This window comes from Protopterus annectens, chromosome 9.part0, assembly GCF_019279795.1.
Source record: "Protopterus annectens isolate FY-2018-M chromosome 9.part0, PAN1.0, whole genome shotgun sequence".
Classification (NCBI taxonomy): Eukaryota; Metazoa; Chordata; order Ceratodontiformes; family Protopteridae; genus Protopterus; species Protopterus annectens.
Window position 1 is genome coordinate 202618348 of NC_056743.1, and position 27192 is coordinate 202645539.

Consider the following 27192-nt stretch of genomic DNA (forward strand, 5'->3'; position numbering starts at 1 on the left):
ATTGACATTCAGAACCAGTAGTCCTGATCCATAGTACCTTGCTGGAGATCTGAGTAATTTATTTTCCGAATTCTAGGTTACTGTAAGTTCTCCATGATTTCTCAGTACTTCCTTGCCTTCCTGTTTTAATTTCCTCACTTCCAGTGACTTTGTTAAAGCAGGGTAACATAGAAGATTCCATGCCTATCTCCAACCCATTTATTTCCAAGTATGCATTAAATCACCACTTTCCCAGGATGTTATGGAATGTGGAATTATATCTCCCTTTAGCATTCTGGTATCCACTGCCTCTCAGTTGTTTTTAAAGTAGAATATTACAGTAATTCTCCAAGTGCCTCAACATAAATCATTTTTTGATTGCAATGCTTCCCAGTCATAGTTCATATAAACTCCCTAGTGGGCATCTTCCAGTCTTTCCCCACTTTAATCAGTTAGCATTCTGTGAATCCATCCCAGACCCCAGAACCAGTAATTAGATGAAGTGGTCCATTACCCAGCATTAATTTAGTATACATTTTGTAAGCTCTCATACAATTTTATAGATCTGCTTTTTTATTACGTGTTAGTAAAATATTGCTGGAAAAGACGCATGACATTATTATGACACAAAAAGTACTTCATTTAATTCCACCTCTGTGTGATCACCCTTTTTGTTGCAGCAGTGTAGTATGCAATTTTCAACACTGTTTGTACAGTATAAAGACTGGCTGTGCTGAGTGCTGCTAAAAAGGATTATTATGGTAAGTCTACAGTACAAAACTATGTGGGAGGACCAATGGATTAACAAGAACGGCTACAAAGAAAGAGATATGCGTAAGCCATTTAAGCATCCACTACTAGTTTAAGGATCAGAGAATGTTTTAGTTACTGATTCTAAAATGCTTACTTAAATGTTTAAAGGCACTAAACCTAAAACTCCAAAATTAGTACACATCGTTGTCTTAAAGCTCAATATTTCATACTGAATTTGAAATGTCAAATGGTCTACAAAGCTTGTAACAGCACATGCCAAAGAATTGTTATTCTTCCATCACTTGGAATATCCCAGCATCAGACTCTTCTGGTTCCATGTTGTTATCTTCATACACTGCTGAATCTGCAATGAAAAGAAATGGAAAATCTGTCATTAAAATAGTTGACTTTAATGTAAATGCTGGTGGCTGCATTATTTCTTTTATTTTGTCCTCCCCGCAGTTGCAAATAATTTATGCTTTCTAAGTGAAGCTGCTACACATACCTCCAGCCATATCCTGTGTCATGTGCTTTCTACCTGTGATTTTATACATTATTACACTTCTCACCATTTATTTCATCAGGATTTATTATCATATACTTTGCAGTGTTCTCAATACTACTGAATCTAAGCAGAAAATGTAACATTTCTGGATATTCATCAAAATTCATTCCGAGGATTGTCTTGCAATATGCAGAGTTTCAGCAGCTCACGTTGAGATTTAGCTGCTCAGTAGCTAAACATACCAGTTTTCCTACAGTGCTATTAACAAATCCATGTCTTCTGCAGTCATATCATACAAAATAGCCCCAAACTACCTACAGTTAACTGGTCTTTTGGAAGATGTGACAACCTACCTGTTAACTAGAAGTTAGTATGCAAGCAGAAAAGTAACTAAAAAGGTTTTGGTATGCTTCACCATCCCACTTACCAAGGAAACATGTAAGCTACATTGACTTTCATCATGGGTGTGTATATATATATGTGTGTGTGTTTGTGTATATATATATATATATATATATATATATATATATATATATATATATATATATATGTATTTGTTGACTGGTTAAGTCTGACTGTGCAGAGCCCATTTTCAGCATAGGTCGAAGGAGGAAAGCTCCATCACAGTACAGTTGTCAGAAAAACAGAGTTATAAAAACAAGCATAATTACAAGACAGACATATACAATAAAGTATTCACATCAAAAGTTATAAGTCTATACATTTCTTGCACCTCTAAAATCTTGCAAGAAGTAAATGCATTGGTTCTGTAGAAGGGAAAACATCGTTGCAAAAAAAATGTAGTTCTTACATTTCAGTAAAGAAAAGATTGCAAGGAGTTCAAGATAGGTAATGAAATAAGTAATAAAATGATGTAGGAGGGCAAGGGAGATAGCAGTAGTGTGTATAGGAGGATAGAGGTAATAGCATAAGAGAGCATGGCATAGGATTGGTTCTGTGTTGGCTACCTGCTCCAAATTGGTGTATGTAGAACATTTATAGCAAAGGTATACAGGGGATGCATGAGAGGGGTACAACAATGGATTGTACGATATTTGCTTAGTCTATGGCAGTGTGAAGCTTGTTAATAAAAAATATTAAATAAAAGTAGTCCTAATATAGAGCCCTGAGGGACAACTATAATAACTGGAAGAGAGGTCCTGTTGCCATTTGATTGCTTGATGCCTTCCAAACAGATGACCAAGGAACCATTTAATGGAGGATTAAGAGAGATCTATAGAAAAGAGTGAGTGAATGTTGGTGTGATACAGTGTTGAAACTTTGAATAAGTCTAGAAATACAGTTGACACTAAGTTACCATTGTTCCTATGCTGGTTTATAGGGTTGATGACTTGAAGGAGGATGGTGGTTATGGTGTGGTGTGAAACCTTGCTCTTTCAGACAGCAGATTATTTGAATTTTGATGATGCAGAGGCTGAGCAGGAATACATTTTTCAAGTATTTTTGATAAGGAGAGAGGATTGCAATGGGCCTATAATTATTAAACGCTATAGATGTACCACCTTTGTGTAAAGATATAATAAAAGATTTTTTCCAGGTGGAAGGAATTTATTTTTTTTAGATATAGATCTATTTATCTATATAGAGACTGGAAAAGCAATTACATCTGCAGCCATTTTTTAGATAGTCTGAGGGGTCCATATTAATTCCACGAAAGACATATTCATCAAATACGTCTTCAGTGAACACCAGCCGCCGAAATTCACTTCAGTGAACTGCTGAATTTTTCGCACAGTTCGCAAACACTCACCCACCAGCTGTCCAGAATACACAATGGACTAAATCAAATCCACCCAAGTGGGGGGCATCCCCCACACCCCACAACTATATATACCAATTTTGAGATTGCACTACAGTGGAGAAACGGGCAAAGTTGAGGTGATAGCCAAGTATTTGTGAACTGTGGGAAAAATTCCATGGTTTGTTGAAGTGAATTTTGGTGTCTTTTGTTCGCTAAAGATGTATTCGATGAACACATCTTTCATGGAACTAATATAGACCCATTCTGAGGGGAGTTGGTCAGCAGCTAGAGTGCTTGGTTTTTAGCTTATGTAGAAGTTTTTTTAAGGGTGGAGGTTGGTACTGGGCTAAAGTCAAATAGCTGAGCATCTTTAGCAGATGCTGCAAGTACTTAGAGGGTAGTGGAAGTATTAATGTTTTGAGGAATAATGTAGTCTGTATGAAATAATTATTAAACTGTGTGGGAATTGAATCAGCAGTACTGCTGGACATGGGGTAGAGGTTGTAGTTTGGCTTGAATGTAAACGTTTGTTTATGGATATCCAGAAGAGTTTTGGATTGTTTTGTTGTTTATTTTGAAAGATGCTATAATAGGTTTGTTTTTCTAATTGTATCCGGTATTTTGTCCTCTTCCTTAGTTGCCTGAAAAGTTGAAATGTAGTTTGTGTTCTATTTCTGAGCCAATCTTTCCAGGATTTGTGATGCTGTAGCATTCATTTTTTAGTTACTTTTGTTAGCCATGGTGCAGGATTGGATTTGACCCTTTTGGTACATACTAGGGCAAGGCTACTGAGAATTTTTAGAAATATCTTATTGAGATAGGTGACAGCAGATTCTAAGGGCATAGTAAATTTTAGTATTTGCCAGTTATATTTTGTGAAGAATTTGATGAAAGTATGTTTGTCAAAGTTTTTCAAGTTACAAACTTGGTTGTAAATTATATGTTAATCTTGGATACTATAACTTCTGAGAGCATAAGTAGGTTGGTGGTCACTTAGGCTGTCTGGAAGGCTACCAGCTGCCCTAATTATTTTTGGTTCCCTTAGTAAGTATCCAGTGCAGGTTGATTGCTGACCAGTACTTTTGTGGACTCTAGTAACAGATATAATTAACTGTATAAAGCGGTTTAGGTTTGTGGAATCAGATGTGGGTGTTGCTATTGATAAGCTGCCAATCTATGTTTAGGTCTCCTGGTATTACTGTTACATGTTGTATATTGTGAGATACTCAGCATAGGATATTTTCCACAGTGTTAATGTTTTTACCTGGTAAGATATACATGGCTGCTAAACAAAGCATTTTTGTTATTGATTTTGAGGTGTTATATAAGCAGTTCTGCATTATTAAACTATGATATCTCCTGTGTGTATGAGCTTATGTTTTTATGTGATATATATGTATATATATATATATATATATATATATATATATATATATATATATATATATATATTTTTTTTTTTTTTTTTTATTCCTGAGATGGGTTCTAGATCAGAACTCTGGGTAAGGATTTCATTTTTGTACTTAAATTGTCTTCTTCTTTTTACTCTCTTGTATTACTATTACAGTGCTCTTTTATTTAAACATTTCTTTTCTTGGATATTGCAGCAGACAGTGTTTTTTTCTGACACCTAGAGGAGATTAGTTGTGTGATTTGTGGGTACACCTAAAAATTAATCTCCATTTTTTTAAGATAACAAAAAAAAAATTTTGTTTTCTTTATACGGCTTCCCAATGCAAACTGCTGTATGAGAAAGTTAGATTTTTTTTTTTTTTTGTTTGTTCATAGGTTTTTACTAGGCTAACGACCACAAGGGCCTTTTTAAGCCTAGCCATGCATCCCAAATCTCTAACAAGTTCAGATACCCTTGATAAGTGTAAGCATGGACCTAGGAGATGAACCATTTACAGGTTACCTGATTGCATTAGAGACATAGGTGCCAAACCAGGGATGAATTTCCATTTTCCCATCCAGTTGTCCAAGTTGCAGTTGAATTGGGTTAGGGAAGAACTCTGCTTCAAATGAATAGGAAGCCTGTTCCATAGATGGGGTAGTCTCTGGGACACAACTCTGTCCCACCAATAAGTCCTATTGATGTCACAGACAGGTTTAGGCCACGGGTGCGGGTTACTCGAGCAGAGCTTGACTTGCAGATATGCAGTAGTCCCATCAAGGAGGGGTCCGAGATCACCTTGTATGCAAGACACAGGTCACCTTTGAGGAGTCTGTTTGAAACTGAGTAGATAGATAGGGCTTTTAGCCTATCTGTGTATGGTATATTTTTGAGACCCTGGATTCTCCTGGTGAGGAACCTTTGTGGTCTCTCCAGCTGCTGCATGTGGTTTGCAAGGTACATGCCGAACGGGGTGTTGTACTCAGTAATGGACCTTATAAGGGGAAGAATACAGGGATGTTATGACCTTCTTGTCCCTGGATGTGATACCGTTACTTATGAGTTGGGCCATATAGAACATTTTCCGTACAATGGAAGCAACATGGTGGTCAAAATCTGGCTGCTCAAATCCCTCACACTGATTGCGTGCTTAGGACATTGTTGTTAATATGATCATTTGTGGGGATGTCACTCTCCCCAAAGGGAATGATGATGCATTTTTTGGTATTCATCTTGAGGCCATGTTTCTTTCACCAGTCATTTGTTTGGGTGAGACCCTCTCGGAGAATGTCCACATTACTAGGTGAATTGATGGCAGCGTCCAGCTTGCAATCATCTGCAAACTTGGTCAGCCATAGTCCACTGGTTTTGGTCTGCACCTCAGAAAAGTATATCCCAAATAACAGAGGCTCCAAGACTGAAGGGTACTCTGCTCGATACGGGTCTACTGCTTGAGGTGGCTTCCCCCTATTTTGACTAGGTGGGTTCTATCAGTGAAGCCAGTAATCTACCCATCTAGTAACATATGGACTGATGCCTAATTGAAAGAGTTTATCTATTATGTCTGAGTGGGGAATAGTGTCGGAGGCTTTGGCCAGGTCAAGGTAGGCAGTGTGCACCATCTTCCCTTCATCCATGGCTTTGGTGACTGTCTCAAAAAAGTCGACCGAATTTAACAGACATGACCTCCCCTTGATGAAGCCAAACTGTGTGGGATCAAGTGTTTGGAGGTTGCCAATGTCCTTGTTAATGAGGTCCATGATAATCCGTTCCATGGCCTTACAGATCAGGCTAGTTAGGCTGATGGGTCTATAATTTAAGGGAGTTTGGCATAATGGTTAAGGTGTTTACCTTACCGATGGAAGGTACGGGGTTTGACTGTCACCTGAGGTAGTTGACTAGGCTTAAAATGGTCCACAAAGGCAGTGAGCCTAGTACTCATCTGTGAATCTATGAATGGCTCGGTGGACGCTTCACCTTTGTGTAAAGGGATGACAGTGGCTATCCTGCACTAAGCTGGGACAAAGCTGGTACTCAGGTTTTGGTTAAATAGGGTGCCGAATGGTGCTGGAAGTTGCTGCCTGAGTTCATGTAGGATGCAGCCTGGGATGTTATTGGGTCCCATGGAGGCTGTATTTTTTGCCTTTGAGAGAGCAGTGATGACCTGATCCCTAAATATAAGGGGAAGGGGGCAGGTACTGGGAATGTCTTGATTTACTGATGGGAGACAGAGGGGTGAAATTTTCACTGAATCTGTCAGCCAGCAAGTTTTCTATATCTACAGAATTTGTATATGTGGTATCCTTGACCAACAGTTCTGAACAGATCTGGGTGCTACCTTTGAGATTATGGACATACATGAAGAAGGCCTTATGATTGTCTCTAGTAATTGTGGCCAATTTGGACTCAAAGTTTGCTTTGCAGGATTTCACTAGTGCTCATTTGCTTGTTCAAGCTAAGGCGAGATTGTTTCCAGTTGGGCACCTGCTCTTTCTTGGTCCTGGACATCAATTATTTTCTTTTGTTATAGAGTTTATTTATTGCATATGTCCACCAGACAGGTTTACTCTTCTTTGCAGAGGATGACTAAGTCCTGTCAGGTATTCCTGATTCCATGCATCTATATAAATGTTTGTATAGTGCTTTGGTGTAGTTTTGGATACTGGTGCCAGTTCCTAGAGAGGGGGCGGGGGCTGTGAAGCTGTTTATACCATCCCTCAGGAGGCAGTATTCAGCTTTGGAGAAGTTTTTTTGTTTGACCCTAGCTAGAGGGGAGTCAGGAGAGATGGTAACTTCGAAAGTGACTGCTTTATGGTCGGATCTTAACAGGGAGGATGATACTGCAGGGATGCTGCAGTGGTTATTCATGTTGGATATTACCGAGTCTAAGATATTATCACATCTTGTGGGGGTATGAACTAACTGTTCCAAAGCATTTGCGTTGACAAAAACAAGGAATCTCTGGGCATTTCTGTTCTGGCAGGAGTAGTTCTTCCAGTCTATGTTTGGGTAGTTAAAGTCAGGGTAAAGGGTTGAATCTTGATAAATCCAAAAAGGTCCAGATAGGAAGATTGGGCATCTTGAGTCAGATTTGGGGGCCAGCAGCTAGCTATGATTTGTATAAGGGTCTTGTCAGTGGTTAACTGCACCTGGCGTGTCTCCTGTACATCATACTGTTTGACCAGCCTGGAGGTGTGTATGTCTTTAATATATTTTGAAACTCCATCTCCTTTGGCTTTACTACCCACAGTTTGGGGTCTGAATGTATGATAGGATGAGTAACCAGGTAACGCTGTGGTGCTCTCCATAGCTTTGAACCAGGTTTCTGTGACTGCGCAGGTATCAGCATTTTCCAGGGTTAAAAATGCTTGCAATGAGTGCAGTTTCATGTTTAGATTCCTAGCATTTAGCAGCATGACCTTTAATTTGCGTTTTGTTGAAATTTTTATGTTGGTAGTTTTAACCTCATCACTTTTTCTAAAAAAGCACTATGGGGGAGGCAAGAGCCTTTGTCAGAAGCCTGAAGCCCAGGTGAGAAAGATGCAGGCCATCTCTGGCAAAGCATCATGGTCTGTCAGTCATATCTTCCCAGGCTGTCAGGTACTGGATCCCCCTGAAATGACACCAGAAATTAAGCCAGTTGTTAAAGTCAATCATTTTCTCTTTGTATTGGGGCATCATTCTGGGTGACAGTAGAATGCTGCTTAATGCTAGGGACATACCCACCTTCAATCAGGTCTCTCTTCATGTAGTCCAGGAAGGTATGTCTCAAGTCATTTACTCCAGCATGGACTATAACAGAGTCATAACAGTACCTGTTGTTGAGAGGCTTGAGTGCATGTATGATATGGTGAATTCTGGCCCCTGACAGACAACCATGACTTTCTCCTTATCTAGCCTGGTGAGAGGCATATCTGTGTGTCTCACAATGGAGTCTCCTATGACTAATATGTTGGGTTTATGATTAAGCCTTAGTAGTTGTGAGACACAGGTGTGCAAATTATGGGTGTATGTGGTGTGGAAGGCTGTGGAGATCACATGTGTTTTTGCTTCGGAGGTCTCCTTTGTTTGAGTATGCTTTTGTTGAGGACCTCCACATATGCGGTTGTGTGTTGTATAGGTGTGGGTGGTGTTTGAGGTGTAGTGATTCTGTTGACAACCTTCTCAGTGCCAGATATACTGGCATGTGAGGGAAAGAGCATAGACTCTCATTTCCTAATGTAACTGCATCTCTGACAAATTGTGTTCCTAGGTAGTAGTACTAGGTGGTTAGTCCATCCATATTTGTCAGAATTTGAAAGAGAAAGGCCAGGGAGAGCTAAGGAGTAAGTCTAAAGCCCAAGTGCTTAAACCAAAACTAAGAGACTTAGTAAAACACATACAGTTTAAACAGGCTATAAACAAGCCGTAATGAATGCACCAGAAAAGATGCAATTGAACACTTTAGAGAACAGGCCACAGCAAGTAGCAGAAAAAGCAAGATAAAGTAAAAGAGTAGGAGGAGGAAACACAAATACAGTAAAAGCAGCTGAATAAAGTTTTTTTTGTTTGTTTGTTTTTGGTAGTAAAATGGAAAGGGAGAGAGGAGCAACAGAATTTGTTTTGTTAGTAAAGTGGAAAGGGAGAGAGAAGTAACAGAAGAAAATTCAAGGTTAAGGAACTAAGGGGGTTGGCCTTCCCAAATGATCTCTGTATTAGGTAGAATGAGCTAACAAGATGGGACTGGCAGGAGTGTCCCTTATCAAATTTACAGTAGGGGCGGGCAACAGCAAAAGCCACTAACTGTAAGAACACAACAGCAGTTGGGGGGGGGTGGGTAAGGGAAAAAATTAAACCAGAGGCCAACAAATATAAAAATGGAGACACAGAAAACAAGATAATTCAGTCAAACAAATAAATAAAACCAGTGTAGTACTGTTAAGCAAAAAAAATAAAACCAGTGCAGTACTGCAAAGCAAATAAATAAAGAAAGCAGTGCAGCGCTGATAAGAAACACTGAACAGTTAGATAAAGTACAAAAAATATACTTATGTAGCTCTCTAATTCAGATTGTTTAAGAAACATTCTCACTCAGACACAATGGAGCTTGTTGCAATATAAGCAGAAATTCACACAAAGGTAATATTTTCATACCAGCAAGATAAAAGACCCTTCCAAAGCCACACCTTGAGGCAAACAAATAACATAGGAGCTGTTTGACCAGGTTTTCCTCTCTCAGATGAGTTCACCACAAACTCACAGTAGGGATGGGCAACAGTAAAAGCCACCAACTTTAGGAACACAACAGCAGTTGGGTTGCTTTGTATGCAACCCACAGACACTCACAAAAGAGTCCCAAACCCTGCCAATAAGTCACAGGCACCACAGTAAGTAGACATGTGCTCTCAACATTCAATACACATCCTACACAACATCAGCAATCACACCACATATCAGTTTGGCATATCATTGTGAAAGGAATATACATGTCTATGACCACAATGAAACATTCTGGATAGGAATTATACCAAAAACCCCGTAGTTACCACTGCATTAAAAATCTGGAATTTTGCTTCATCTATTCTACTCTACAGCAACATCTAAGTACAAGGCAGGCACTGTCTGCCAACTAAGAACCTGCATTAAAAAGGATAAGGTTAGTGAATCACCTTAATCATCATGTATATATATAGATATATATATATATATATATATATATATATAAATATATATATATATATATGTGTGTGTGTGTGTGTGTGTGTGTTTATGTGTGTCTATCTGCATATGCATACAAATATATATATATATATATATATATATATATATATATATATATATAGAAGGAGACCCATATATATATATATATAGTGTGTGTGTGTGCGGAATATAAAGAACTTGTATGGCAACTGAAATTAGATGCCATTAATCACCCTGATATAAATGATAGTCTGTCCCTAATCCCAGTGTTTAACCAAAGGAAAATTTATAAGTGTTGTAGTTATTATAGTAGTTTATGGCATAATAAAAAAGATTTTTGTCCCTATACAAATGGTTTAATGTTTTCACAATGTTGTTATATGTTTTACATCTTTAGAATATAGAGTTTTGTTGTTGTTATTATATTGCTCAGTAAAATAGGTAATTGGGGTATGAGTTTATTTAAGCAATAACCCACGTCTGGGTGTGGGTAATGCAAGATTTACCTATGGTTGGTGTGGTTTGGTCACGAGGGCAAAGCCCGAGTGACAAAACAAAGACAACGGTGGGTAAATCTAGCATTACCCACACCCAAACATGGGTTATTGATATTATACAATGACATTATTTAAGCAAAAAAATACTTACTTTTCTTAAATAATGCCTTTGTATAATACCTGTGTGGTGCCCTTCCGTGGTTTTCTGGGGCTTGTTCTGATGTACTGTGCATCCGTATGCTTACGCAACACATCAGAACTGTGTAGAGGAAGCAATGGAGAAAGGAAGATCTCCATTGCTTTTTTAAAGTTGTCTCACTATGTTAAACGAGTTTAACATAGCAAGATATCTTTAAAAAAAAGCAATGGAGAAAGGAAGATCTCCGCTGTTTTTTTTTGTTTTTTTTTTAAGGTATCTCGCTATGTTAAATGTATAACATAGTGAGATTGCAGCAACAGACATCTTCCGTTCTCCGTTCCTACCTAACACAAACAAAAAAAAATCAAGACTTATACTAATGGAAAAAGTCCGGGTGACCGGACCTTTTTCCATTAGTATATGTCGGATTTACAATGGGCACGCTGGTTGGGCTGGAATACTAATCGGCAGTCATTGTATAAATATATATATTTATGTATGTATGTATATGTATATATATATATATATATATATATATATATATATATGTATATATATATAGATATAGATATATATATACATATATATATATATATATATATATATATATATATATATATATATATATTCACATACATTTATTATTTTTATATCTGCATTTTTAAACATGTTCAGAGGTAATATGATGTTTTCAACAAAAGTTCGTAACTTACTTTAAATACTTAAATATTTAGATATCATAATTAAATATATTAAAATTTATTTTTGAATATTAGATTTTTCATTAATTAATTGATTAATTGGCGGATTTTACATAAGAAAGGTAGATATTCAACTTCTCATTGGTCAGATCCGACCATAAGCTAATCACCCTAGATATCCACATCCCGCCCCCACCCCCCATTAAGGAAACCAGGGTAAAAAATCTCACCAAAGCCACCTTCATGCTTCTTAAGACAGAAGTGGTGAACTTCATGACACCCATGCAGATGGAAAATACAGTTACGACTGCTGAATCCTACACAAATGCACTCTATAAGCACTTACACGAGTGCATGGATCGTGCTATCCCAAACAGAACCAAGACACTATCCTCCAAGAAAAGGAAGTCAGTCTGGTGGTCCCCTGCCATAAACAAACTCTACAACAGAAGGAAGAAACTGTTGTAAAAGAGAGTAAAATCCCTTGAGTGGAGGAGCTCCCTGGTCAGCCTCAATAAGAAGCTGAGATCACTTATAAGATCCTCCAAAGCTAGCTATGAAAACAAAATCGCCATTGATTCTAGGGGCAACCATAAAGCATTCTATAGCTATGTCAAGAATCTCAATGGCAACACCCAGATCTGCTCTGAGTTACAGCACAACAGCACAAAAATTACAGAACCAACTGATATTTTCAGGACACACCACTGCTTTAATCTTAACCAGCTTGGGTGGCTTGAACTACCCAGTCTAATGCAATATAACCTACTGATTATGGCTAATGTATATTTTTAGGACACACCACTGCATAAATCTTAACCAGCTTGGGTGGCTTGAACTACCCAGTCCTAATCCAATATAACCTACTGATTATGGCTAACAAAATCCTTTATAATCTGGATAATAATCTGGCACGTAAAAATCTTATCACGGCCCCCATAACAATCCACGGTTGCTTTGATCCTCGAACAGACAACTAATTCAGACAATCAAAATTAACAATGCAGCCAGTGATTCCCTCTTTGCAAACTCACTTCCAGCTGATATTACTTTTCTCTCCTCCCTAGGCTAATTTAAAACTAGACTCAAACAACATCTGGCACTAAACTGGCTTTGCCACTGCAACAAGCCTGGCTAACTCTCATCAAGAATGTGAAAAATGTATTAATCAGATTACTGTTGAACTTACCCCTGACTGTCACCAGGGAGTAACTCTAACCTGTTGAACTTGTCTGTTCATGTTTGCTTATGTATTCTTTGTCTATACCATATTTGTAATATGTTTTCATTGTTTTATTGTATCTGCTTACCTTGGAGCTTTTCTCCCCGGGCCTTCGCTGAAAATGGACATGAATCCAGTTGGACTACCCGGTCAACAAATGTAAAATAAAATAATAAATAAATAAAATAAATAAATACTGCCAACATCCTGGCAGATAGGTTCAGTGCTAACTTTACCCCCCTCTCACCCCCTAAAGGACCCATATCTATACAGGAAGAATGCAGAGTCCCTGTAATCACAACTACGCAGGTAAAAGCTGCACTCTCTAAAGCCAAAAACACAGCATCCATGGGACCGGACAACATCCCAGGCTGTGTTTTTTGCAAATCATAGCATTACAACTGGCTTCCCACCTAAGCACTATGTTCAATCATAGCCTCACATCAGGCTTTGTGCCCACTGAATGGCACACAGCAACAGTTATCCCACTCCACAAAGGGGGAGCCACCACTGATCCCGGGAAATATCCCCCTATTAGCCTGATGAGCCTGGTCTGTAAGGCCATGGAACGTATCTTCATGGAACTCATAAACAAAGACATTGGTAACCTCCAAACTCTGGACCCCACCCAGTTCAGGTTTGTGAAAGGCAGATCATGCCTCCTGAATCTGATCAACTTCTTTGAGGCAATCAGCAAAGCCGTAGACGAGGGTAAGGTGGTTCACACAGCCTATTTTGACCTCGCCAAGGCTTTCAATACCATCCCCCATTCTGGAATTATAGCTAAACTCATTAAACTAGGTATACATCCCTACATCACAAGATGGGTTGCCAACTGGCTCACTGACAGAACCCACACTGTAAAAGCTGCAGACTCCAAATCTGACTTCAAACCAGTGACAAGTGGAGTACCACAGGGTTCAGTCCTGGTACCTCTCCTGTTTGGTATCTACTTCTCTGAAGTACAGGCTAACACAGAAGGCCTTTGGCTAACGAAGTTCACAGATGACTGCAAACTAGGAGCCATAGTCGAGTCCCCAAATGATGTGGACATCCTACAGAAGGGCCTCACTGAGACAGATGCCTGGTGTCAGAGCCATGGCCTCAAGCTCATTGCCAAGAAGTGCATTGTCATCCCCTTTGGTAAAATCTCTGTGCCCATGAATTACCACATATGCGGCAGTCTATTTAATGATGAATGTGTTGATAAGAAACCTTGGGACCCAGGTGGACAGTAATCTCCTTTGATAATCACATTATCACAGTAGTCAGAAAATCCTTCTACATGGCACACTTCATCACAAAAGGGTTCTCATCCAGGAAAAAAGAGGTCACTGTTCCCCCTCTACTCGACACTCATTAGAACCATTATAGAGTACAACGCCACTTTTGGAATGTACCTCAAAAGACAACTGCAGCAGCTGGAAAGGGCACAGAAATACCTCACAAAGAAAATTACTTGCCTCAAACAGATGCCCTACACTGACCATCTCAGAAAACTCCAGTTTTACTCAGTAGCATATTGCCTACTCTGAAGTAATCTCTGCCTAACATATAAAGCTATGTCAAACCCAGAGCTGTTGGATATGCAACACCTAAAGAAATCCCAGTCCTTCTAAGATACATGTTCTAGGGACCAAACCTTGTCACCACAATAAACAGGACATGCTGAAGGGATAGATTCCTGTCCCAGAGACTTCCTATACTCTGGAATAAGTTACCCATCTATTTCAAGCAAAGTTCTTAATTAGCACTCTTCAAGAAACATCTTGATGAGTGGATGGGAAATAGGAAATACACCCCAGGGATCACGTCTGTGGCTCTGCTCAACAGGGCCACAGGAAAATAACTTTCTTGGGTGGCATAAGCCAGGGAACCTTGTTGGCTAGGCTTATGTAGGCCCTTGGGCCGATAACCTAGTACTTACCTATGAACTTATGAGCCTATATGTGAATTCCTTTGTTCTGATGAAGTCCTGTAGTAATGTATAGGTATGTAAAGCATCAAGGCTTAAACTAAACTGAATTTGTCTGTTGAATCATTTGATTCTTTGGGGAGGGGGTTCTATCCTACAATAACTATATCACCGAAAGAAGATTTCACATTGGTTCCAGATGTTTATCACTAGTGCCATTGTGAATGATACACTTTTGGTTTTGTATTTTATAACTTTATTTTCTGTGAAAATGTTGCTCAAATGACATGAGTAAGGTGAGACATTACAGAACACTTTTAGTGGCACATCAAGCTAAGTGTATTGTTATAAGTGACCAATTAGCTGAAACTTCAAGGCAGGACACATGATACTCTAGATGACTGAAGTAGATCAAAGAGTAAAAAGGTCACACAGACAAACCAATTAGTAAAAACTATAAGAACAGCCTAGCCAAGCTACAGTTTTCACTGTTTGATACCTTAAACCTCCTGTAATACAAGCCCATAGGGTATATGCAAATGACCCCTTAAGAACATTGTGTTTCAGCTATATGGATTCTGAATGTCCATGATTTTTTCCTTTTTCCTTTTTCGTTTTCCAGTCTTTATGAACAGATTTAGCCCAAAAAGCCAAACCACCATTAGCTGTGGGCATGCATCTTTCGGCCTTCTTATGACCTTGTCAGCACAGCATAAGTGAACTATTTGGCTATACTCTAGAAATACAGGGTCTTTATACCCATCTAGTGTCCATGTTAGTTTAGATATTTTGCAGACACCATTGAACTGACTGATGTGAAGAAATTGAGAAAACTTAAATTTTTTTGTTTTGAATTCTTACATTCTTTTCTTCTGATTTTTTTCTTTTGTTAGTGCTCTTTTATTTAAGCTTTTAATTGGAATTGTAAATAGTTCTGGATTATAACAGAAAAAAATGTTTCTTTGGTAAATTTAAGGGAAATCAATTGCTTGTGAATTGTAGTTAAAGGAACACTGGAATGTGTGTGTGTGTGTGTGTGTGTGTGTGTGTGTGTGTGTGTGTGTGTGTGTGTGTGTGTGTGTGTGTGTGTGTGTGTGTGTGTGTGTGTGTGTGTGTGTGTGTGTGTGCGTGTGTCTGTGTGTGTGTCTGTGTCTGTGTCCATTATCCCACCTAGTACACCGGTTACCATGATCCGGCTCTGTAGTAAACACTTTGTTTCTTCTTTTTGCATGTGTTAAAATGTGGTACAGGATTGGATTGGAGAAAACTCTGAAGGAACTACAGACAGACCAGAGAAAACCACAGTTATTTATAAAATTAACAGCAGCCTTCTAGTTGCACAGTAGTACAATGCAGTAGAGAGTTTTGCAGTGCAAAAGTATTTTTTGTTTGTTTCACTGAAACTGGCAAACTTGATTAATCACAGGAAGTGAATCAGCCAGGGCATCGTAGACTACCGGACTGAAGGTAAGCATTTTTTAATGTGAATATAACCAGATTTTCTTTCTTTCTTATTTTTGGAGAGGGGGATGGTGTACAGTGGATAGGTCAGTGTGTGTGTGTGTGTGTGTGTGTGTGTGTGTGTGTGTGTGTGTGTGTGTGTGTGTGTGTGTGTGTGTGTGTGTGTGTGTGTGTGTGTGTGTGCATGTGTATATGCATTTGTTTAAATATTTTGAAATTGGGTATTTATTTTCTTTTTTTTTGTCATTGTACTCTTCTGTCATCTGTTTGTTTTGGTGGGGTGGGTGGTAGCTAGCTGGGTTGTGGATTAAAGTAACTTGCCCAGCTTACATTCTGCCATTAAGGCTAGTAAGTGAATATTTGTTTTAATAAATTGGAATATTTGAATCCTTTTTGGGGGAGAAGGGCTGGCCTGCTGTGCTGTGGATGAATTTAACTTGGCCTTTTCACTTGGTGAATTTAAATTCCACCCTTAAGGAGCATTTGTGTGAATAAATCTGAATATTTATACTTTGGATGGGGTTGGCAGTAATTTTGTCCATTTTATATTATTTTAAAGGCTGGCTAGTGTGCATTTCTGTGAACTAAATTGAATTTTGGTGGTGTGGGAGGTGGCTAGCTATGCTATAGGAACTTATCCTCTTCATTTGCTTAGCTTGAAATATAGTATTAATGGCTGGATAGTGTGTATTTGTATGAAATAAATTAGGATATTTATGCTTTCAAAGACATGCTGTAGGTGGATTGGACACTCTAAATTGGCCCTAGGTGTGAGTGTGGCATGTGTGTGCCTTCTGTGGAAGGTTGGGTGCCGGGCTGGCAACTCAACACTGTAAAACTCCGCTGCCAATCTTGAGTGGACAGGTGATCTTCTGTGGCGACCCCTAACCGGGAAAAAGCCGAAAGAAGAAGATGCTTTTTTTCTTGAGAGGGGGTTGGCTAGCTGTGTTGTTGGTAAAATAAGTGTTGCTCTGTTTAAAGTTATGCTTTAACAACTAGTGTGAATTTGTGTGAAATAAAATGGAATATTGTATGAAACACATTTGAAACTGTCTCCAGTTTTACAGAATGTTCTTGTATTTGACTGATTTCCTTCTTCTTGAGCTGTTCCTAATAGAATTTGGGGTCAACTGCCCACATAAGTTACCAAATCCTGAACTACTGGGTCACCTCTTAGAGGCATGTTGTCAATGTCATACTCAACTTTCCAAAAGAGGCAATAATGCTTTTTTGACATTAACTTTTGTTCATTATTCTGCCACTAATATTTGTTTGGGATGAGCCTTCCTATAGGATGGATAAGTCTTTTAGGGATTTAATCACTGCTCCTTGCTGACAATTATTTTGTTTCTTTTCATGATTATTACTAAAAACAGTTGTCATAGTGGAAGAGGTGTTAGAAAAAAAATCTCCACAGGGGCGTGAAAAAAATTCTGCTCCATGTGTGAAATATGCTAGCTACACCACTGGCTTATGGTCAGTTTCCAGTTGCACTTTTCCCCATAAGTACTTTCATAGCCACATACTTTGGCTGAAATCTCATTTTCTGTCTGAGCATATTTTTCAGTGGTCCATAAAGTTTCTAGATCCATGTACTACTGTCTTATTTTCTTGCAAAATCGTAGCGCCATTTCTGTTTATCTCTGGCATCTACTTATAATGTGATTAACTTATTCATATCAAAGTATTTTAGTGCAGATCCCTTTGCTTGTCATATATTTGAAATGTGATTGGCTTATTCACATCAAAATATGTCATTATGTATGCATTTGTCGCATTCTGTTTAAAATAATTCAGAGTTCTTTTCTTGATCTCTACTCAAGCACCATGCCACATCTTATCTCAATAAATTCCTTAATGGCATACCTATTTCTGATATTCAAAATAAACTTTGAAAGACACCATATCATATCAAGAAATATCATGAGTATTTTGCTTATTCTCTAGTCTGGGCATTTAAATCATTGTTCTGACATCCTCATTATCTAGTTTCAGGTTTTCTGGAGTTAAATCATGACCTATGTATCTGAGCTTTGTTACATCAATGTAAACTTTCTTTTGTTTAGCTTGAGGCTTTTCTCTTATTAGTCACAGCAAATCAGTCAGTCCCTTTATCCTTTATCATGCTCTTTTTTGATCACACAGCATTTAGGTACACCATCAGTTATTAATAATCCCTTCAAGCCTTTCAACCAACTGTGCGGCAGTTCTCTGAAACACTTCAAGTATTGACAAAATGCCAAGTAGATGTCTAAAAAGTCAGTGCCTTCTCAAAAGTGAATTTAAATTACACAGTTTGGAGTTTTCCTTGTCAACTATAATTTGTTAAAATACTTGGTTAACATCACAACTCACACATGGAAAAGTTGAAAATGCATATTCAATTATAAAACATAAATAATGTTCCTCCTTTATAGCTTTATCAAGTTATAGCAGATCTAAGTGCATAAAAATGTCTCATATGTATCATGCTTCACAACAGCAGCCATGCTGTTAACCATTCAGTAGAATCAGATTGTTTCTTAATCATATCCATGTACCCATTCTTTTTACCTCCTTCTTGATTCTACTCCTTAAAGCTACTGGAACTTTTATTGGATAAGTCACTCCTCATAACATTGCAGTATTATATTTTATTAAACTTTGTTAACTAGGTGAGGAGATTGGTCCAGAGACCTTTTTCAGTCATGACTCAAACCACATGGTGGTAATAATGGTAGTTTAGGAATGATAAAAACAAAAGTAACAGAACATGATAAACAAATATAAGCTTATACTTAAATAACTCTAGTCAAGATTATCATTTTAACATTATTTATATAGAAAGAAAGAAAGGCAAGGCATATATAGGTTAACCAGAGGTTTCTATACATAGAAAAGGTAGATGTGAAGCAGCTATTTGCAGAGGTTCATAAATCTATATGCACATATTTACAACTTTTTGTGTGTTGATACTATAATGCAGATGGGCAGAGAGAGATTACAGAGAGGAACACTTGTCTTTATTTAGAAGTAGCTTTGAACAGTCATTATTCACTTTTGAGATCAGTAATGCATGTCTGCATTGCATGAAAGAAGTGCTGTGTTTGTGAAAGTAAATGTGACAACAGCAGGGAAAGAAAATAATCAAATGAGATTGTGGACAGGAATTGAAACTTGCAAGAATTATTTAATTTAATTAAAAGAAGTAGGCAGCATCCTAGCCAGGAGTTAGAAAAGGAGATAAAACCATGGATTTTATCTTTTGTCTAGTGAACAGTCATCTTTTTATAACTCTTTCAATTGATTGCGTAGCTTTTGCCTGCATGCTGGTTATGATAATCACATAACAAACAAACTAGAATATTAAATAAATCTTCATACTCAGAAAGTAAATTACTCTGCACATTTATATTATGTATTCTTTTTACCATACTAAGCTCATGGCAAGTCAAATGATACAGTATGAAGGATATTACCATTATCTGGAATTGAATCTTATATTTTTTCTTATAGTCTCAAGTAATCATTTTCTGGTGTAATAGCTTTATACATATAGCTGAATAAGTAAGAAATGTATAAACTGATGACTTTCGTTTACTCTTTCAGAGTCATTGTTTTCAAATGCTTGACTAGACATTACATTGCACTATGTGCTGTTGTATACTTCAAATATGTTTTGTGAACTTGAGCTTCTGTGCCCAAATTTTTAACTAATCCTCCTGTTTCCAGTTATCTATGTTATTTGCTTACACACTACAACTTAGTGCAGACTCTCAACTTACTGTACTCCAGAACAATTCATCTTGATGACTTTGACCAGTGTATTCTTTTTGGTTGTAAATTTGTTTCTTTTATTTTACACACAACTTAAACAATGTCTCTCTTTATTCTTTGCCACCTTTTACATAATCTCTGGACAGTGCTCTTTATCATGCTTACAACTCTACCTTATGCAGAACTTATCAATATGATTCTCTTGTTTTTCATACTTCAAATAACTTTTATACTAAAGTTTACTCTATTTTTGCCACTCTTGGTGACATAGAGGGACAAAGCTCTAACTATGGCCAACAAACTCACATTCATTTAGCAGCTTGGGAGACTGACAGAGTGGCAGGGAGGGATGAGTGTACTTATCCCAGGTGGGAGGGTTCATTGATGATGCTCCCATAGGGGAGGAATGGTTAAAAGAATGGAGTTGTCCTTAAGCATAGCCAGTGAATGTGGGAGATGGGGCAGGAAAGTGAGTAGGGCATATAAATAAAAAAATCCCCCTGAGACAGAAATGAGAGATGGCCAAGCCTCAGGATGCCCTTAGGATCCAGGGGGATAGGAGATAAAGCTGGTGGTCCTGGTGTGGACACGAGACACTGGGTGTCTGGCTACTTACATGATGTCCCAAGGGAGACCGAACAAAAAAGTTAACTCTGTTTTTTACTAATTTCCATGTTTCCTTGCCCCATCTCTCTGCCTCTCTCTCTCTCTCTCTCTTAGTTTCACGAGCACCTTTATACAAGTCTAACTCTTTTGTCAGCTCTTTCAGCTGTGCAGAATTGATTTCACTCACTTATTGTGTATGAGTCATTTTATTTTAATGTCGTCTGTTTTTTTCAGCAGTTTGTCTCTCACCTGACCACTTCTGACATCAAACATTCTCCTGTCTCATACAAATGTATTATTTAACTTAAGTTCAATTTACAGTCTTTGTCTCAATTCTTTAATTCTGTAACAGAAGCAAACAAAGGGTTTTCTCATAATTTTTTCTGTATTTCCCAAACTCCCCTCTCAAAATTCAAAGAATGTTTAAACTTTAAGGGCTTCATCCTCTACATCATGCAAAAATTAGCATACTGTAACTTCTGATGCTTCTCAAATAGATTGATCACATACATGAATAAATCTAATTTCTAGAGCCACAATTTCCAGTTTTTGGTAAAATTGCCATGCAGAGAGGCGATAAAACAACTAATCTTAAATTGCTTCTGACACAATGTCAGATGTGATATTTGAAAATATGAATAACAAGATGATACATGAGTTTGACTGCTGCTAGCTTCATTAACTTTTTTCACCTGTGCAGTAATGCACTGAAAATTAGACGATATGATGCACGTATGGGATTCCTAAGGCTGAATGTGATAATAAATTAGAGATATGCAGATACAGATATAGGTTGCATATGCCTGACTAAAGCATAGGTAGTAAGAAAGGATTCTTTTGTACATGGGGCTACTGGCCCTGGCTAACTGAATTAGCAAGAAAGTAGCCACACTAATTGCATGAAAGAAGGGATATGAAACTCTATAAATTCAGGGATAGCTTATGCTATGTGACAAGTAATGCCTCAAGATTTTGATAAGTGGGTAATGTTTCACTGTGTATTTTATAAATAGATGATATCTTTCATAGTGATTATCTATGAGTATGTCATTAAAGGAATGAAAATGTGGTGGAATGGAAAAGCTTAAATTAATGACCCATAGTGACTGGGGAAATAATAAGCTGTGTAGAGACTATGAAAGGTCGAGTGTAGAAAGAGTTGGGGTGAAAATAAAGCTGATATTATTTGGGAAGATAATATGTGGCAGTGGAGGATATGATCAGATAGTAGTTTAAACAGAATGAGGAAAGAATATTAGGAAAGAGAAGGGACATTTCTACAGTAAAACATACTACAGTTATTATTACTAACATTTTATACTGTTTTTATTGTTTAAGTATAAGACAAAAATGGTCCTTTTGACTACATGGGGTTTATGACAGCATTTAATTTTTCATGTTTTGCAAGGATTATTTACAGGGGTCATGTAATTTCTGCTGAAGTCTGTCCATATGTTTTGGAATACTAGCAGAATATAAGCATCAACTGTACATTGATTGTTAAGGTAATGTACACCATGAGGATTAAGGCCTGCTGCAGAGTAATGTTGTGGAGGAAAGGAATGTATAATTGATTGAGGAAGTGGACAAAGGTGGGAAGAGAAGAAGGTGAGAGAGAAGCATTTAAAAGAGGTAGATCATGATAGACACAGAGAGAATGTGGTTTGTTGGGAATTATCCAAACTAGAGGCAGTTAGGCAACTGAGCGGAATTCCAGAGAGCAAGACCATGTAGACAGATGGAAGTTATTACAAGACGTGTGCCTTCAAGATCATTAGGCTCGTAGGTAAAGCAATGTATGGTTGGGACCCAGAGGGTGATAAAGGGTCTTCCAAAACCTGATAGGTGCAGAAAGTAATTAGTGAGGAAAAAGGGTAAATAAAATCTCCAAAAAATGTGAAGATAACTCAGTCTGTCAAAAGGGAGGGGTCATTGTTAAAGTTAAGGAGTGAGACAATTAACACTTCATGACTGCAGGAGAAAAAGGTTTGTAAGGTGAAGAGAGGAGGGGGAAAACTCAAAGTAGGAGAGGCTGCAGGCTGCGCTGCTGAAAAAGGGTATAAGAGAAGTCATGATGAGTGCGGCTGAGAAAGCAAGGATACATTTATGTTGTGAAAGTTTTGTGAGGGATTTTGGGTAGCAGCAAATTAGAAAAGGGAAGCAGAGGAAGGATAGCAAGTGCTCTGATGCCAAACAAACATTCCTTGCATACTTGCTTTGTTTTTTTTCCAGGATTAGAGTGAGAGACAGTGGGAATGTAAAGCTGATGCAATAGGGATTTTACTTTGACACCTTTGACACTGGGTAGTAAGTTCATCAGTTGTCTGGGAAGAATGGAGAGAAAAAGGAGGGAGGAGAAGGTACATAAAAGAAGTTGGAAGAATTGAAATTTGGAGATGCCTGGTGAGGGGTTAAAGGTATTACATTTTTCATGGACAGATTATTTTTGTAGCAGAGCAGGAGATGGAAATGGTTTAAAGTAGGAACTAGAGAAATGGATATTTTACATAATGTGCTGATTGTGCTGAATATAGAAAAGCTGCAATGAATAGACAGAGATGAATATAATGAGGAGTGACTGGGGAGGCGGCCGAAAGGTGGAATGGACAAATAAGCTTTAAAAAGTAAAAGAACAAAAGGAGATGCAATGGTGGGAAGCAGTCAAAGCATATTGGAAGAGTTTCCATATGCAGATAAAGGGAGACTAAAAAAAGAGTAATGTGTAAAGGTGAATAGACGAGAGAAGGAAATGAGAAAGCTGTAGACTGAAAGACTAAATTGTAGGAAAGTAAATGAAGATAAGATACAATAACAAGATATACAATTAAAGGGAGCCATACAGTCTATTGTGTGTCTTTTTATCAGAACACAAAGCATCAGACAGGGAAGATGATATGTTTATGTTGCTGATGATTTTGTATGTCGGGCCTTGATTTGTTGCAAATGCTGTGCTTTGTTTTGAATCATGGTAGCTGGAGATGAAAGAAATTTTATGTTAGTTTTCCACATTTTTCCTTTTTTCCAAGTTTGTTCATGCTTGGAGTTAATATATATGGCGAGATTGGGAGTAGGCCTATTATATTTTTGAACATGTTAGGAATGTGCTGGAGAAGGTGTTAGCAAACACAGGTTAGAAGGAGTGCTATGAGGGCTGGCAGAAGATGAGCACAGGGTCTTTATGAATGAGATGGCAGTGATAGAACTTGTGGTAAATGTTCTAAGCAGAATAGAGGAACCTAGAGTGAGAGAGAACGAAGGAGGCATAGTGCTCTTTGGCATGCAAAAAACTGTGGTCTAGTGGAGAGGAAGTTTCTGAAAAGGGTGATGGAAGGATAGGAATTGGGTTGGGATTTAGAATATGCTGTCTAAGAAGCCATGCTATGCTAACATGTCATGTTGAATGGGTATGTAATGCAGCCTTTCAGATGAGTAGAGAAATGAAGCAAAGGATTTTCTTATCATTTTGTTAATTATATCGTCAGCAAAGGTGTTAGCTATGAGGTTTGGGAAGGCACTTCAGGAGGGAAAAGTAGGTGGTAGACAGTTTGTACATTTCCACATTAATTAATGATATAGTCAAGGAGGAAGGTGGAAGGGATGAAAATATTCAAGGAATTTTGTAAAGTGTTGGAGCTTTGGATCAATAAGATGAAGTCAATGACAATGGGGGAAGGAAGGAACAGATGGACAAGATGGGTTACTAAGGGCAAGGGTGGCATTGAAGTACTCAGAATAATGTGGTTAAAAGTAGGGAAGAAGATGGAAAAAGGCAAAAATAATTAACTCTATGGGATTAATGGAGGATGTTGTAGAGCTGTTGAATAGTTTAAAATATTCAGCTGAGACTTGCAGAGAATGCAGTGATTGTAAAGAACATATCAAGATATTTCCAAAAATGATTTATGCAATGAGACACATTCCAATCTGTGTGAGGAGAAATGGTAAAGTGTACAATCAGAGGCCCTGGCATTTGTGTGTCATGGAAACAAATGAGGGATTAACAGGCAGAAAGTAAGGGTATGACAACTTTCAGACAGAATGCATATTGTATGGTGTTGGACACCATATGTACAATTAGAAAGATAAAGAAGTTAAGAAGCAGTAGGTTAAGCAGGAGGGCAGATAAGATTATCAACAGAGTCTGGAAGGAAACAGAAGATAAGAAGGTGGGATAAGGAATGGGAGAAGGAGAATTATTAGCAAGAATAGCAAATTCAAGTTGGGAAAAATTGAACAATCGTAGATGGGCAGAGAGAGGTGATGGAGGAGGGGAAGGATGTTGATATGTAAGTAATTTATTGCAGTTTGGACTGATAAAGAAATCTCTGTGGCAGTATTTACAGATAAATAGTGTGTTAAGACTAGAACTGAAGGAAGGGAAGGAGAAGATTAAATTAATTAGTAGGACAGGTGGAAAACAGAAGAAGAGTCAGTCACAAAGTTCTAGCACATATGGAATAGAAATCTGGCAGCACTACTACAAGAGAAAGAGCAGTGGAAAATGAAGGAGCTTAAGTTTTGGGGAAGGTTTATCTGAGCCATACGCATTTGTTATATTTGTGGTATTTAGCTTCATTATGTCTTAAAAAAAGTACACCATACAGACTGTGTTGAATATGTGGGAAGAAAGAAGCAGAATTGTTAAAATCAACTGGAAATGGGACAACATTAAGGAGGCGTAGAGAAAGACTCGGAAATAACAAGACAGGTGTGGGGAGAGAGATGCCAGAGTATCAGTATATAATGTTAATATTTTGTCTGACTAATGAGAAGAAAATGATAATATGGTGATGAGGTTAATGAAGAGAGGAAAGTATGTTGTTTGGGATGGATGATGGCTGGAAAGTGGGGATAGGCATGGAAAGGGTGGACAATGTGAAAGAAACTTAGAGAACAAAGATGATACATTAGGAGGAATATCAAAGTAGAGTTGGGAGGAAGTTTCTGAACAACCAGAAAGAAGTTATATAGGTCTGGCATGAATATAGGAAAGGAGATTATGGTCTTCAAAGTTTACTGAAAGAGTGTTATTCTGAGGGCAAGTACCAATTGTCAAAAACAGGACAAATTCATTGGCTGCTTATTTCATAATTTAATACGGAAATATTCCCTGGTTTTCCATGTTGTGATTATTCTGTGTGGTTTCACTTGCTATTCAAACATTATTCATAGGCTTCGGCTGATTTAAAAATATTCTGATTTGGCAGTTTTGAGTGTCTAGGATATTTACATAGGAGCTATCTCATGTTTCTTTGTTTAACTGATTACAGTTAAGAAAAACTAATAATAATGGTGTTTCATTTTCCATGTCTTCACTGTATCTGTATCTATAACACTGGCATTTGTATAGCTTGGCAGTCTGCTGGCTCATCTTTTTACATGAACATTCGATAGAGCTGAAGGGCTGAGACTGGCCACAGGCATAATGAATGTAAACCTAATAAAGACCTTCTTGGCTTAAAGTACATGAAGTGGAAGCCAAGTTACTGTGCTATTACAAATCATTAACAAAAAAAGAGTAATATCGTGCAAACCCTTAAAAAGGATATCCACTTCCTGTGTTATGTTAGGCTAGCAAGTACCACTTCCACAGTTAGGATGGGTATGTTGAGAAATTGCTTACAGATTAAAATTCTAAAGACTTTGTCACCCTGCCATTAGACAGAAAGTTAGTCCACGGTACTGCTCTAGTGGTCAAACACTGGCTTAACAGGACTAACCAGCAGATTCTCTGTGCAGCATAACACAATTACAAACCATGTAAAATGTTTGTACATAGAGGTAAAAACAATGGGGAGGGCTGTGAGATGGAGTCCACTATGAGGACTAGAACAATTAATTATTTATTGAATGTCTTACACACCTGTCCAGCAATGTCATGTTTGACAGTATTTTTTTAAGTAAAATACCAAGCTGTGTGTCCACAATGCAGGTGAAGGATATAAGAATGTAAGTTAAGTTGACAGAACACTGTGATACATGAATCAGTCTATTATCCATCGATTTATCTATTTATTTATTTTTCTTTTATTGACCACATACCCTACTACTGGGGTCATGCTCATTTACAGAGGGGACACAGAAGAAAAGTTTCTAAGTACAAATGAAGTACCTTGGCAGAGAATCAGGATAAAAACTGTAAGGTGAAAAACAGGAGGAAACAACATTCAGAACAGATATCCAAAATAATTCTTCTTTTTTCAGCTTTTTTCCCCAGTTAGGGGCACCACAGTGGATCACCTGTCTGCTCATGATTGGCAGTGGAGTTTTACGGTGCCGAGTTGTCAGCCCCACGTCCAACCTTCCACAAAAGGCACACACACGCACACACTCACATCTAGGGCCAATTTAGAGTATCCGGCTTTGTATTAGAACATTACCCCACCACAATTTTTGAGCAGGAATGGGCATGGCCTGCATGATTGACAGGGTAATCCCATGTTGATGTTGCATGGTAATCATGGGTGAGTGACAAGCCATGCAGATTATCAACTGGCCTGGTGAATATTCATCATATGATCGTAGTTTGGCGCTTACCTCTCAACCTGTTAGAGTAAGAAATCTGGACAAAGCCACCAATAATGGGGGGACAAAGGCCTCAAAATAGGGACACTTTTTAAATATTGTTCTTACCAACTTAGAAAATTGATGGAATAATAGATTTTGCATAAGCATGAATTTTCTGAAGGGTATGACATCTGAAACTGAAATGTCTGTCATTATTTTCTGAGAGTAACCTTGAATAATTTGCCAGAAAGCCACAATTTTATGAGAAATAGAACAAAAGTATGAAGCAAAAATCTGGACGTTCTGCGAAAAACCTA

At 37.9% G+C, this 27192-nt stretch overlaps 1 protein-coding gene across 5 annotated transcripts in view; it reads right to left on the reverse strand.

The window, feature by feature from the left end:
* Positions 1–531: 531 nt before the first annotated feature.
* Positions 532–27192, reverse strand: part of LOC122811133 (high choriolytic enzyme 1-like) — a 201119-nt gene continuing 174458 nt past the window's right edge. For all 5 annotated transcript variants that reach the window (XM_044082747.1, XM_044082748.1, XM_044082745.1 and 2 more), the window contains one exon: positions 532–1096. In XM_044082747.1, coding sequence (XP_043938682.1) covers positions 1020–1096 — 77 coding nt within the window. In that variant the 3' untranslated portion in view covers positions 532–1019. The remainder of the gene's footprint in view (positions 1097–27192) is intronic.